This window comes from Eleutherodactylus coqui, chromosome 1 (genome assembly GCF_035609145.1).
Source record: "Eleutherodactylus coqui strain aEleCoq1 chromosome 1, aEleCoq1.hap1, whole genome shotgun sequence".
Classification (NCBI taxonomy): domain Eukaryota; kingdom Metazoa; phylum Chordata; class Amphibia; order Anura; family Eleutherodactylidae; genus Eleutherodactylus; species Eleutherodactylus coqui.
The window spans coordinates 509,772,460-509,788,146 of NC_089837.1; the positions used below are offsets into that span (position 1 = coordinate 509,772,460).

The 15,687-nt window shown below is 47.9% G+C and overlaps 1 protein-coding gene across 1 annotated transcript in view; it reads left to right on the plus strand.

Annotated features, from left to right (window-relative positions):
• Nucleotides 1-15,687, plus strand: part of LOC136614361 (leucine-rich colipase-like protein 1) — a 61,494-nt gene that overhangs the window by 13,786 nt on the left and 32,021 nt on the right. Inside the window, exons 2-3 of the mRNA XM_066594109.1 lie at nt 1,499-1,615; nt 10,142-10,264. Coding sequence (XP_066450206.1) covers nt 1,499-1,615; nt 10,142-10,264 — 240 coding nt within the window. The remainder of the gene's footprint in view (nt 1-1,498; nt 1,616-10,141; nt 10,265-15,687) is intronic.

The following is a 15,687-nucleotide window of genomic DNA, read 5'->3' on the forward strand; positions in this document are numbered from 1 at the left end:
TTCAGAGTAAAAGACGCCACCACTTCTAGTCCAGAAAATACAGTATATGTCACACACGCATGTATACATATCACACACTGTATATACCATCTAAACACATATACCAAATAGATGTTGTTAAACAGCACTAAAATAGTATGAAAATGAAACTTTAGAGAAATGCACACGTTTCATAGGAGCCATTTACAGTGTTTAACCCTTTCCTGACATTTACCCTAATGAAAAATGTCAGATTTAAAAAAAACAAACTGTGCTGTCAATAAGATCAAAGCAAGCTGCGAGAGGAAGGAGTTAAAAGCTAAAAAGAAAAACCTGCAAGAGCGAATAGGCAGCGTCACACCCTTTTTGGAAGCATTTCTGACCCTAAAAACACAGCTAAAAAAGCTTGAAATTTCCTCACTTGTGTTTTTAAGGCGGCTTTTTTGGGTGTCTTTTTAAGGTCACATTTTTACATGCTTCATCCACAGGGATGAAGGAAACTCCTGCCACAGCTGTCGCTGCTGTCGCTAGCCCCATTGAAACCATTTGCGATATGCCGGTTCTATACCGGCCTCTTTCTTGCGCTGCGAGATTTTTCTCGTGCTCTCGCAGCGCAAGAAATAAAATCTCACCAGTGGGTGGGAGCCCTTACAGGGGAATCATACATCTTGTGAGATGGAGGCCTAATAGCCCAAGCCCTTTCAGAACGCTTGGCAATTCTCCGGGGAGTCTGGTAGGTCTCCTTTTTTCCAAAGAGCCTCCTGGGTTTTCTGGTAGAGTTGGCGTCTACAGATGTAGCAAAGTTTAACTTGTCTGTAATAACTTTCTGCTACAAGTTATGTTGTTTTCAGCCATTAAAAAGCTATTGTTCTCTTATAGACGCCGACACTTGTGTCAGTTATTATATGTGGCAGCAGCAGCTTCTGTATTGTGTTATTATGGAATGTAATGACCACTTGTCTGTTTGTATGAGTGTGAGTGCTTGGCTCCCTAGCGATTTCATAGCCCCACCTCTGGTGACATCATAGCCTTGCTCCTGGCTACGCCATAGCTTCGCTCCCTGGCGCCATTACGGCAGGTCCTAAAACACTGAGAATACAACTAAGCCACTATTATGTCAGACACAACTCAGCGGTCCTGACAGAACACACTGACCTACCTCCACCACAGGGATCTGGTAGGCTGAAGGACCTGTGGGGATGTCCCTGCTGTGTTTGTTCCAGCTGTGTTTGTCTTGTGTGGTAATCAAGCTGCTGTATGTGTGATGTGCGACCAGAAACACTGCTGCTATAATGTCCTAATAATTACTAGTCTTCTATAAAAGGCTTCCTTCCAAGAGACTTCAGCAGCATGCGGTAGAATTGACAACTGCGAATCCCAGAGATCTCCCCTAATCCTGGAAATCTTAAGGATATTCCGGGGTGACAAGTATGAATCGTCTTTACTTCCTCATGTGAAATAAATGTGAAAACTTATAAACAAATTCACTGAATATTTATTTTCTCTGTTTTACATTTAGCCCTTCGCAAATCAATGTACGAGAAGTTCTGACTGTAGGAGCCGATGTTGCTTCAGATTTTTGGGCGTCGGTCTATGTGTTCCACGCGACTTGCCAGATCTCAGCTGTATCGGCCTGGTGAGTACCTGTACCCGGTTGTTATATGGTGCGCAGAGGACAGACTAGTACGATTCCCCGTTCATGCCGGCCTTAGGCTACTCTCACACACGTGCTTTATACTGTTATTAATGCAGTGTTTTGAACGCCCCGATAATTGAGATACAACACTCCCCTTGATTTCAATGGGGCCCTTCAGACCTGCACTCGAATACATTTTCTAAAACGCGATTTTTGTGTGCTGACTGCTCTATTTTGACGTGTTTTCAAACTTTTTGGTTCAACTGGTTTTATTGAGAAATAATATGCAAATTATTACGAGCTGTTCAGCTAGAAAATTCCCCTCGCAGGGGGTGCAATAAAGAAATATCACTGTGAAAACAAAACAATTAACTTCCACAGGTCAGTTTATACGAAATCTAAAGTATTTCCGTTACATTTTTAAAAATTCTTCTTTCTCTTCTTTTGAGGGGAATGTGAGACTAAGACTAGGACTACGGTTTCGGCATATGTCCCGTTCTACACATTCCTTCTGCTTGTTTTCTATCTCATAATGAGTACTCTGGGAAGCCCAGGTATAGCCAAAGAAGCACACCATGGTTGCCAGGTTTTTAGGAACAACTCCATTTTGTCTTCTCTCATGGCCGACAGTTTTCCATATAGCATCATTCTGGAAACCCTGGCGACAATTGGGTTAACTAGAAGAGTGGGTAAAAGCCATTAAGAGGCAATGTATATTCCAGCAGCCATACAGGTGTACTGCGAGAGGTAATGCTGTTGATCATTGAACCCCATGGGTTTGTCAGCCAGGAGACAAAGGGGTGGAGAGAGGGGGAATGGTTTGCCCAGGACTCTGGATATAAGGTTAGGCATCTGCCTCCAGAGGAACCTCACCCCCTGGCATGTCCACCATATGTGAGAGGGCATCCCCAGGGAGTTATAGCTCCTGAAACAATTTGGTGCAGTACTTGGGGAATACTTGCGGATTATCGATGGAATCAAATATGTCCTGTGAAGTATTTTTAATGATGTTTCAGCAAGAGTTACCTGATGGCTTCTCTTTGATATAAAGGTGCAGCAGTGATGCCATCAAGGTATGGAGAGTGAGATGTTTAGATCTGTTTCCCAGCGTAGCATAAATGGAAGCTTACTTCCCAGTGCTGGCTTGTTCATATTGGTGTACAGGGAGGGTATCACGCTGGACTGAAGGGGGGACCATAGACAAAGTCTTTCAAAGCCAGTGGGCTTTACAGCGGGGTTGTTGTTACTTTTTAGGGTTCAAATGAAACTGTATATTTGTAATAGTTTCATCCAGAGACGTCCTGGGATGCAGTATTTATCTAGGAGTTCTTGTGGTGTAAGGAGTTTGCACTGTGCCATGAAATGGAAGAATAAAGTTAGGCCTCTGTTTCACCACTATAGGAGGCTGTTTTCTTGGGAACTTAAGTCAAACACTTGATTGAGGATAATGGGTAGCAAGGGGGAATATTTGACATCAGCAGGAACTTGAATCTGCACCTCCCCCAGATGAGAAAGAGATGGTATGTTAGTGGTAATAGGTGTTGGGTGGATTGGGGCTATAAGAGATGTTTCTATTTCTACCCATAGAGGAACCCTTAGGCCAGAGGACATGGGGGAATTTGTGACAACTGGGCTGCCAAGAAGTATTTTTGCAGATTAGAGACTGATAGGCCTCCAACACTTTTATGGAGGTGCATAACTTTTTGTTTGATGTGGGGTCTCTCGTTATACCAAGATTGCCTGTTGCATTTCCTTTAGGTTGGCGCTGGGAACAATTATGGGGAGACATCTGAAAAGGTAGAGGAGGCAAGATGGTACTGTCATTTTGATGGCATTTCTCCTACCCAGGAGAGGGTGGGTTGGTCCCATTTTTTCATACCAGCTTTGATTGTGTGTGTGTGCAGGGGTCCATTTATATAGTGAGTCTAGGGAGAGAGAGAGTTTGATACCTAAATAGGTAATGTAGTGTGGGGGTGTCTGAAAGCCAAAGTTAAGCTTTATGAGTTTTTGCGTGTGTGAGGGTAGATTATTAAAAGGGCTTTTGTTTTATCAATATTGACTACTAGGCTAGACGTTTCGGCAAAGGTATCAAGTGTAGCCATTAAGTTTGGGAGTGACGTGAGGGGCTTGGTACGGGTGAGAAGAATGTCATTTGCAAATAGATTAAATTTATAATTTTGTTTCCCTATCTCAATGCCTGAAATGTTTGGGTTACTTCAAATAATACAGACCAGGGCTTCCATTGTCAGGGCAAAGAGGGCAGGGGACAGAGGGCATCCCTCTTATATACCTCCTCGTATGGGTATTGTCGGAGATTTTGAACAGGGAAGTTTCAGCTGTGCAAAAGGAATAGAGTATATGGCATGTAAGGCTGTGACATAAGCTCCATGGATACCAACTTTCTTTAGTACCGCAAAAAGATAGTCTCAAGAGAGACTGTCAAAAGCTTTTTCAATATCCAAAGCTAGGACTACCAGTGGGACTTTTTGCAGATGCGAGGCATGGATGACATTTAGTATGTTTCTTACATTGTCTGGGGCCTGGCAAACTGGGATAAATCCGACCTGATCTCTATGTATCAGAGAGGGGAGATAGCAGTTAAGTCAGGCGGTAAATATACTTGTGAGGATTTTATAATCTCAATTTAGTAATGAGATTGAACGGTAATTTTTAGGGGAGGCAGGGTCTTTATCCGGTGGGCCCTCAAAAGTTCCTTAGGGGTATCTTTTCCAGATAATATGTCATTATAAAAGAGTGCTAATGGATGGGATAGAAATGTACAACATTTTTTGTAGTAGAGGGCTGTCAATCCATCTGGACCGGGTGCTTTGCCTAATTTGAGATTTTTCATAGTCTTCTCCACCTCCTCCTCAGTGATTGGATGGTTAAGCTGTTTGTTTTGTTGTGAGGTAATTTTCGGGAGTGAGATAGTTTTCAGTAAATCTGACGTAGTAGAGTTTTTTGAGGTTTGTATTTATATAAGGCGCTATAGAAATTGTAGAATGTTTCAGAAATTTTATCTGAGTTCGAGGTGGAAGAGCCATTTTCAGATCTGATGGAATGAACTGTGCAAATTCTTTCTTTTGTCCTTAGTCTCGTTGCTAAAATTTTGTCCGGTTTATTGGCAAATCTTAAATAGGTAGCTTGGGTCCAGTGGAGGGCTTCTTCTGCCAAGGAAGTATACAGGAGGTTAAGTTTTAATTTTGTATCTTTAATGTATTTTATTAATGATATGCTAGGTTCTTGCTGGTTGGCTAGTTCCAGCAGAGCGAGACTTCTCTCCGGCACAAGTTGAGTTTGTTTTTTTTCTCTTTTTATGGGAAGCAATTTGGGAGATCTGACCCCTCATGTAAGCCTTATGGGCCAGCCAAATCCAAACTGGTTGCAAGTTGCCATTATTGTTTGTTGCAAAATATGTCATGAGCTGATTTGTTATCTTTGCAAGAGATATGGGGCCTTTCAGCAGAAATTCGTTGAGCCTCCATCTCCTGGGGAAAAATGGGGTACCTTGGTTCAAAAAGTGGGATATGACCATGTCATGTTCTGGCCACGCACAGGGAATGTGCTCCACTTGTGCTAGTGCTGACAGAAGGTGAGTGAAGGCAAGCGTCCAGTCGATACGAGAATATGATTTAGGTGGGGCTGAGGAAAAGGTATAGCCTCTTTTAAAATTGCGTGCCTCCACACATCAGCCAGAGCCAAGTTCCCCAGGATGGAGGCCAGTGTTGACCTCTGTGATGCACTTAATTTGTCTGGATTGGAAGAGGAACGATCCAGAGCAGGGGAGAGTACAGTGTTAAAATCACCCATCACAGGGTATCTTGTAAGATGATGACTCTGCCATGTGGGTCTATCTCTGCTTTGTTTATGGTGGGGGGGAGTGAGTTGTGTAGGATGATAGAAACAACCTGGTGCGTCTTGGTGGCTACTGATGAGTATGCTTGTGTGTATTGGGAGTGGAAGTATTTAGGGGCTGAAGTGGTGGATAAGTGGGTCTTCTGTAGACAGATGACATCTGGCTTGTATTTAAGATACTGAAAGAAAGCCTTTCTCCTTTTTAATGGGGAATTAAACCCTTTAACATTATGGGAAATTATTAAGACCATTGTGGCGGTAAGCTGGGAGCTGAGTAAGCCTAGTTTTCCCAGAGAAGAGGCGAAGGTCGTTCGCTACTTGTGTGGAAACAACATCAAACATAAGTAACTCAGCAGAATGAAATATGTGAGCAAACTTAATAAAAAAAACAATATTAGGTCTATGGACCCAAGGTAGCCCAGGCTAAGTGCACCTCCAAATAAATATGTGAGGCGCATCTAAATTCTCAATGGGAAGGAGCATCAAATCTCTCTGTCCTAGCAAGTTCTTAAAATATGTAAGATTTAAACTAAATAACCAGCTGACCGGAAGAGCTGGTCAGTAAACCATTTAACTATGTCCGGGATTTAGTAAGCCAAGAATTAGAAAACCTTAACCTTTCAGTATTTAAACAAAGTCTGTTCATACGTATCTTGTTTCAGAGGTTCTGGTTGCGTTGCAGTGGAACTGGCTCATTTCAACGTGGTCTTTCGTCCAGGTGCAGGTTGGCCATTGAGGTCTAGGCGGTGGGTTACTGCCAGGATCGTAGGGAATTCCTTCCTCTTCTAGCATACATTTCCCTTCTTCCAGGTTAATGCGAACAGATAGTGCAAACGGGAAGTTCCATCTATACTTTATGTTCACCTGCTATAGTGCTGAGGTGATGGGTTTTAGGATCTTCTTTTTGCAAGGGTAGAGGAAGCAATGTCAGGGTACAACTGGATTGAAGGTGGAACGCCTGGAAGTGAGGGTGAGTTGTGAGCGGAGGATGGGATTTGGTCCTTCATCTCGGAGTAGTGGAGCTTCAAGATAATGTCTCTTGGGAGGTCAGAGTTGGGCAGGCTTAGTAAGGAAATTACGAATTCTGTCCATATGGAGGGTTTCCTTGTCAGCCGGCGGAGGAAGTGCAGAGAAGAGGTTGGTGGCCACTTCTTTTAAGTTAGTAATGCTCTCGGGGACGCCTCGAATCCTTAAATTTGAACTTCTGCTCCTGTTTTCGAGGTCTTCACATTTCAGCTCAAAAGCTTCAACCCTTGTTGATTGTTCATACCATTTGGCTCGCTCTTGGTCCAATGCATCGATTATCTCATCCATTTTTTGTTCAAGGTTATTTGTACGATGGCCTAGGTCAGAGATTTGCTTAGATATATCATGAAATGCTGATTGCAGCTCGCCCTGAAACATTTTTTTTTTACGTGGTTAAAGAGCTTTGAGTCTGCAGTGGAGAGGTCTGTAATTTGGGTGTTTTTCACTGGTTCACTAGCTTGGAATCAGAGTTTTGAGGAGAGAGAGCCATAGTGGTGGAAACAATAGGCTGAGATCCTGAGAAGAGTTCTGGAAGGGTACTTTGAGCTGACATTGTAAGCAATTTTTTTCTGTTCTGTTTGTTTTTGTCATTCTGAAGCCATAACCTGGAGGGAATAGCTTGGGGAGTGAGGATTGAAATATTCCAGTCAGCTGTCTAGGACAGAGTCAGGGCACAGATCAAGGGAGGATGGCAGTCATCCCAAAGGCCATATATGAGCTCATCCCACGGGGTGATGGAGGGGCTCAGGCCAATTACAGCATGGGTTCCTCTATTATTTACAAGATTTTTACTTGTTGCTTTACTGAGTGATGACCGGAGGCAGGAGCCTGATATGTCCATCGTGGTTATTGGATTATTTTTCTGGGGAGGAAGGGAGGAGGGGATCCCACTGCTTTTTTAGGAGGCAGTCCTGCACTGATTTATTTGTCCTCTCCTGTACATGCTTGTGTGTGTTGCAGATGAAAGGGGGTCTATTCTTGCAGGCCACTTCAGTCTAGCAAGAATATATTGTAAGATATTGTTCCCTTAGTTGGCCACTGGGTGACAGCAGAGAACAACAAAGTCCTGCCAGCTGAAGACCAGGTTTCTATTTCTCCCCTCACTAATAGGGGGAGGCCAGGCAGCTTCACCCCTCTGGGCTATAGGTGTTGTATACCCAGGGGCACTTCACTGAGGACTGCCCTCCTTCCGCAGTTCCTCTCCCCTGCTACTTCCTTTCACTTTTTGTGCCCTCTCTCTACCCCCTGCAGCTGCGGGAGTACAACAGGAGGGACGCTGTCCGCTGTCCCCCGGCTCAAGATTGCGGCCGCCTGACGGGGAGGGGGTGGGGAGTGTCTGATCGCCCCACGGTCAGGCTCTTCCTGGGGATGCAGCGACTTAAGGAAAGCCGGTCCCGCTTTGCAGGGGGCCCGCTGCAGCAGGGGGCTCACACTAGATGGTGTCTGCTCGGCTGGCGATGATGGTCTTAGCTTCCTGGGGTACAGGGTTGTCCAGGAGGATGCAGTGAGCTGCATGGGGAGCCCGCGGTGGCCGAGGCCCCACAGGGCAGAAGCTGTCAGATGGAGCTGCCGCTGGCGGCAGTGTCACCTGGCCACGAGGAGCTAGGAGCAGGCTGCAGCTTCAGCAATCTAGGAACCTCTAGCTGGTCCCCACTCTGGACCACCTGATGAGGAAGGCTTAGGCTGGGTTCTCCTCGGGTGTTAGCACCCGGTGCTCGCCCTTGCGGGGATGTTCGGGCCTTGCGAGCGCAGTGGATCTCCGGTCTGTTTGGTCTCTAAATGTTCCCCTAAGGCCTCATGCCCACGGCCAGGTCAGATCTCGCTGCGAGATTCATGCAGTGGGAGGCGACTCATGCCCTCGAATTGACCTCAAACTCACTCGTCCGGCATCTTCTCCTCCGCTCTGCAGAGCGGAGCCAGCACATCATCAGTGCCATTTTTGTGTGGGCTTCTGCGAGGCCCGCACAGAAACAGAACATGCCTCCATTTGTTTACCGCACGGATTTTCATGCGGTCAAATCAGGGCAGTGAGCATAGGATGGCATTAAATTAATGCCATCCTATGTACAGCGTGCCATGGCGAGATTTCAGTGGAAAAAAATGCTGCAGAATTTCTGTCCATGGGCATTGGGCCTAACGCTGGAGGGTAAGATGCAGGGCTTTGGGAGCCTGGCTCTGGTCCAGCAGAGGCAGGATGCTGATAGATCTTGTAAGGCAGGGACAGAGCTCTTGGAAGCCCAACCGTTCACCATTCAGACTAGGCCACGCCCCCGTTCATTTTCACAATTTTTAGCATACCTCATCACCCTCACAATGGTGGGGTGCGTTCAGAAATCACGTTAAACTATCCCGGCAAAATGCGATGCCGTGTGTGAGAGTGACCTTAAACTGTCAGATTAGCGCCATATTTTCCTGATGCGGCTCTGACAATTTAACCCACGAAAGATCTCTGAGACTGAGCTCTAGAATTCTGCTGCAGATTCTTGTGTGCATTCGCACGTGGATGTAACCTCTGTTACGGGACACATCCATGTGCGGCCGCCTGACGTGGTTTCATCACCAAGAAATGACGGGTCAATTATCTTTCCCGCAGTGCAGACTTGAAAATTTGCACAAGGAAACATCTGAATGATCCGCCTCCTGACTGTCTGTTTAACAACTAGTTAAATTGTCCATAGACTGTAAATCCAGGAGCGTCTTATCTTATAACCCTACAGCTGTTCCTCCTTTACTTCTCCTGGAACTGTATGATAAATACCTCCTTGGTGCTGGTACACATAGCAGTAGTGCACCGCTCTTTACTGCTAATCATGTTTTGGGACGCACTGGTTCCACAGGTAACCTTTACCGCCTTGTGTTTTATCTGTACGAGCCTCACCGACAAACTGCATTGAACAACTGATACAATTTGAGGTAAAACCGCGTGCGGCGGGAGGTGTAGCGCCAGACAGGACATTCTCGGACCCTGAACCTCCGGCCTCACGCTGCGTCTATTTACAGATAATTCACTGTAAAGGAATGAAATCCACACAAAGATCCTGGTGGCAGTGATTATACACTTCCATTATAGGAATCCCTACTGCTCCCTACAGAAATAACTACTGGATGACAAGAATCCCCCCCCCCCCCCCTTATCTGTCATGGAGATGATACTCCAGCCGGGGGATCAGCTGATGCCTTCACTTACTGAGATGTTTATGCCCAAACATGGAATAAAAAAGGCACACTTCTACTGCACCTCCTGGCACATAGCTCTGCCTCCTGAGGGCCTCTGCCTCACTCATCATGATGTACTGGTGTTTCTATGGGATCTGCCTGCAGGGGCGCCACTGATCTCCAAAGGGAGGGCAGGATTATGTGCAAACAAGGTCAGCAGCATGTCAGCATGTCCCTGGCTGCCTGACATACATCCATCGGCCAGGGGAGAGAAATATTTTTGTATAGGGTCCCTTCCAAAAGACTTCAGTGACATACGGCAGATTTCACAACTATTCCGGTAATCAGGTCTCCCTTCTGCCTGGGAGTCTCCCGGATGTTACTGGAGAGTTGGCAAGTCTGTAACAGTCTTTACTTCCTCCTGTGATGTAAATGTGACGCCTTAGAAACAAATTCACTAATCATTTATTTCCTCTCTTTTACATTAAGGACATCGGAGATGAATGTTCTAACAACAGTGAATGTAAAAGCGGGTGTTGTGGAATTCGGATTCAGGATTCCATAGCCAAATGTATACCAAAAAGAGGACCGAATACGAAATGCATCGGCCCGGTGAGTACCTGCGTGCCGCTGCTGTCCTGGTTTCTCCTCCGCATACAGTACAAGGTCTCATTCGCACGGTCTATAATCCGTCAGATCCGGGTCAGATTTATCCACGTAGATCTGACAGTTTAACCCTCGGTGGAATATTGCGGCTGAGCTTTGGGGTTCTGTGATCTTTTTGCATACAGATGGATTTATCTCCTGGCGGTGGGACAAATCCGTGTTCGCCGGCAGATCTCGTCTCTGCGGTAATTGTCAGGACAATTATTTTTGCCGCATTACGGGTTTGATGATCTGCATGAAGAAAAATCTACTATATGAGCTACAGCACAGATCTGCGGAGCAGCGATAGAACACTAAAATGGCGCATTTCACTGCAAAATTGGGTGCGGAATCTGTGCTCAATTCAGTGGCAAAATTCTGCCATGAGAAGGAGACCCGAGAGCCGTCCGTCCGTCTGCAGACAGATCTAAGTAACTATTTGTATTGGCCATAAAATAATAATCCAGGAGGATCGTAGATGATGATGATCCTCTATTACTCCTCCTGGAAGTGGATGAATAAGTGCACACTCTGGGTACTTGTACACATAACAATGGTGTATGACGCTTTTTTTGCTGCATTTTCAATGCAGTTTTTGGGCACACGGGTATCACAGATAAAACAACTTATAACCGCGTGTTTCATCTGTACAAGCAATAAGCCTTAGTGTTAGCCAGTAGAGATGAGCGAACGTACTCGTCAGAGCTTGATATTCGTGCGAATATTAGCGTGTTCGGGATGCTCGTTACTCGTAACGAGTACCACGCGGTGTTCCGGTTACTTTCAGTTTCCTCTCTGAGACGTTAGCGCGCTTTTTTGGCCAATTGAAAGACAGGGAAGGCATTACAACTTCCCCCTGTGACGTTCAAGCCCTATACCACCCCCCTGCTGTGAGCGGCTGGGGCGATCAGATGTCACCCGAGTATAAGAAACGGCCCCTCCCGCGGCTCGCCACAGATGCCTTGTGAGTTAGCTGAGGGAAAGTGGTATCGTGTTGGAGCTGCTGTAGGGAGAGCGTTAGGAGTTAGTGTAGGCTTCAAGAACCCCAACGGTCCTTCTCAGGGCCACATCTAATAGTGTGCAGTACTGTGTTAGCACTGTATTTTTTTTTTTTTTTCAAAATTGGATCTGCAGAGCATTGCGCCCTGCAATAGGGACAGAAGTGGGGGTTAGGCAGGGAGAGTGTTAGCAGTGAGTGTAGGCTTCAAGAACCCCAACGGTCCTTTCTAGGGCCACATCTATCCGTGTGCAGTACTGTCCAGGCTGCTGTTAGCAGTGTTGCATTTTTTTTTTTTTTTTCTCAAAACCGGCTGTGCAGACCATTGCACCCGGCATTAATACTACAGGGATAGAATTGTGTAGGCAGGGCCAGAAGACATACATTATTCATTGAATAGACGCAGTGTGGCTTGTCCTTTGAAAAACAAGGGAAAAAATTCTATTTCGCCTGCCTCTGATAGTCCTCAGGGCTCTGGGTACGTGTGTGCTGTGTGCAGAACATTAAAAAAAATCAGACGCAGCCAGCTTCGTTTTACTGCAGGCTTGCACCAATTTCTTTCCTGCATGGGAAATCCCTGATCTGCTGTAGCGAATAACTTTGCATCACTGCAGTTCTGTGACACATTTGCAGGGCCACAACACAGTTATTAAACTTAGTAGTATTCATTGAATACACGCAGTGTGGCTTGTCCTTTGAAAAACAAGGGAAAAAATTCTATTTTGGCTGCAGGCTTGCGCCACTTTCTTTCCTGCCTGGGAAATCAAATCACTGGTAATACACCATGCTGAGGGGTAGGGGTAGGCCTATAGGATGTGGACGCGGGCGAGGACGCGGAGGCCCAAGTCAGGGTGTGGGCACAGGCCGAGCCAGTGCGGTGGCCAGGGGTAGAGGCAGGGCCTGACCGAATAATCCACCAACTGTTTCCCAAAGCGCCCCCTCGCGCCATGCCACCCTGCACAGGTCAAGGTGCTCGATGGTGTGGCAGTTTTTCACAGAGACGCCTGACGACCGACGAACAGTGGTGTGCAACCTTTGTCGCGCCAAGATCAGCTGGGGAGGCACCACCAACAGCATGCGCAGGCATATGATGGCCAAGCACCCCACAAGGTGGGACGATGCCCGTTCACCGCCTCCGGTTTGCACCACTGCCTCTCCCCCTGTGCCCCAACCTGCCACTGAGATCCAACCCCCCTCTGAGGACACAGGCACTACCGTCTCCTGGCCTGCACCCACACCCTGACCTCCGCTGTCCTTGGCCCCATCCAGCAATGTCTCTCAGCGTAGCGTCCGGACGTCGCTAGCGCCACTGTTTGAGCGCAAGCGCAAGTACGACGCCAGGCACCCGCACGCTCAAGCGTTAAACGTGCACATTGCAAAATTGATCAGCCTAGAGATGCTGCTGTATAGGCTTGTGGAAACGGAGGCTTTCAAAAGCATGATGGCGGCAGCTGCCCCGCGCTACTCGGTTCCCAGTCGCCACTACTTTTCCCGATGTGCCGTCCCAGGCCTGCACGACCACGTCTCCCGCAACATTGTACGCGCCCTCACCAACGCGGTTACTGCCAAGGTCCACTTAACAACAGACACGTGGACAAGCACAGGCGGGCAGGGCCACTATATCTCCCTGACGGCACATTGGGTGAATTTAGTGGAGGCTGGGATAGAGTCAGAGCCTGGGACCGCTCACGTCCTACCCACCCCCCGAATTGCGTGCCCCAGCTCGGTGGTGGTATCTGCGGGGGTGTATGCTTCCTCCACTAAACCACCCTCCTCCTCCTCCTACGCAACCTCTGTCTCGCAATCAAGATGTGTCAGCAGCAGCACGTCGCCAGCAGTCGGTGTCACGCGGCGTGGCAGCACAGCGGTGGGCAAGCGTCAGCAGGCCGTGCTGAAACTACTCAGCTTAGGAGAGAAGAGGCACACGGCCCACGAACTGCTGCAGGGTCTGACACAGCAGACCGACCGCTGGCTTGCGCCGCTGAGCCTCCAACCGGGCATGGTCGTGTGTGACAACGGCCGTAAGCTGGTGGCGGCTCTGCAGCTCGGCAGCCTCACGCACGTGCCATGCCTGGCCCATGTCTTTAATTTGGTGGTTCAGCGCTTTCTGAAAAGCTACCCCCACTTGTCATACCTTCTCGGAAAGGTGCGCCAGCTCTGTGCACATTTCCGCAAATCCCACACGCACGCTGCCACCCTGCAACATCGGTTTAATCTGCCAGTGCACCGGCTGCTGTGCGACGTGCCCACACAGTGGAACTCTACGCTCCACATGTTGGCCAGGCTCTATGAGCAGCGTAGAGCTATAGTGGAATACCAACTCCAACTTGCGCGGCGCAGTGTGAGTCAGCCTCCTCAATTATTTACAGAAGAGTGGCCCTGGTTGGCAGCCATCTGCCAGGTCCTTGGAAAATTTGAGGAGTCTACCCAGGTGGTGAGCGGCGATGCTGCAATCATTAGCGTCACCATTCCTCTGCTATGCATCTTGAGAAGTTCCCTGCAAAGCATAAAGGCAGACGCTTTGCGCTCGGAAACAGAGCCGGGGGAAGACAGTATGTCGCTGGATAGTCAGAGCACCCTCCTGTCTATATCTCAGCGCGTTCAGGAGGAGGAGGAGGAGGAGGAGCAGCATGAGGAGGAGGGGGAAGAGACAGCTTGGCCCACTGATGACGGTCCCCATGCTGCTTGCCTGTTATCCTTTCAGCGTGTATGGCCTGAGGAGGAGGAAGAGGAGGAGGAGGAGGATCCTGAAAGTGATCTTCCTAGTGAAGACAGCCATGTGTTGCGTACAGGTACCCTGGCACACATGGCTGACTTCATGTTAGGATGCCTTTCTCGTGACCCTCGCGTTACACGCATTCTGGCCACTACGGATTACTGGGTGTACACACTGCTCGACCCACGGTATAAGGAGAGCCTTTGCACTCTCATTCCCAAAGAGGAAAGGGGTTCGAGAATGATGCTATACCACAGGGCGCTGGTGGACAAACTGATGGTAAAATTCCCAGCCGACAGCGCTAGTGGCAGAAGGCGCAGTTCCGAGGGCCAGGTAGCAGGGGAGGCGCAGAGATCATGCAGCATGTACAGCGCAGGCAGGGGAACATTCTCCAAGGCCTTTGCCAGCTTTATGGCTCCCCAGCAAGACTGTGTCACCGCTCCCCAGACAAGGCTGAGTCGGTGGGAGCACTGTAAAAGGATGGTGAGGGAGTACGTAGCCGATCGCACAACCGTCCTCCGTGACGCCTCTGCCACCTACAACTACTGGGTGTCGAAGCTGGACACGTGGCCTGAACTCGCGCTGTATGCCCTGGAGGTGCTTGCTTGTCCTGCGGCTAGCGTCTTGTCAGAGAGTGTGTTTAGTGTGGCTGGGGGAATCATCACGGATAAGCGTACCCACCTGTCAACCGACAGTGCCGACAGGCTTACACTCATCAAGATGAACAAAGCCTGGATTTCCCCAGACTTCTCTTCTCCACCAGCGGACAGCAGCGATACCTAAGCAATACGTAGGCTGCACCCGCGGATGGAAGCATCGTTCTCTCTCACCATCCAAAACGGGGACATTTCTGCTTCATCAATCTGTGTCTAATATTCCTCCTCCTCCTCCTCCTGCTCCTCCTCCTGAAACCTCACGTAATCACGCCGAACGGGCAATTTTTCTTAGGGCCACAAGGCTCACTCATATAATTTTTCTAAACAATTTTTATACGTTTCAATGCTCTTAAAAGCGTTGAAACTTTAACTTGAACCAATTTTTCGTTAAACTGGGCTGCCTCCAGGCCTAGTTACCACTTAAGCCACATTAACCAAAGCGATTAATAGGTTTCACCTGCCCTCTTGATTGGCCATGGCCAATTTTTTGGATGTACATTAGTACTATTGATACAGCAATTTTTGTGGGCCCTTCGCCTACAGTGTAATCATAGCAATTTCTATGTTTTTCGCCTGCACTCATGGTACTGAAAGGTGTATGGGGTTGGCCTACACTTTAGCTACATAAATGTAACTTGTGCCTTGTCTATACTGCAGGTACTGAAATGGAACGAAGACTGCGCTCCCACTATACTGCTGCTTCGGAATTGTTACTGGGGCCTGTCTTGAGTGCTACTATTACTGAAATGGAACGCATACTGTGCTCCCCCTATAATGCTGCTAGTGATATGTTAGTGGGGCCTGTCCTAATGCTACGGCTGAAATGTTACTTATTATGGGCTCTGCCTATACCGCTGCTAATGGTATGTCTCTGGGGTGTGGAAACAGAGGCTTCCCAAAGACATGATGGCGGCGAGGCCATTTCCCACCAACGCTGTTACTGTTAAGGTGCATATAACCACGGACACGTGGAGAGGACACGTAGTGCCTCAAAAATATCCCCCGCCACAGCCCACTTAAT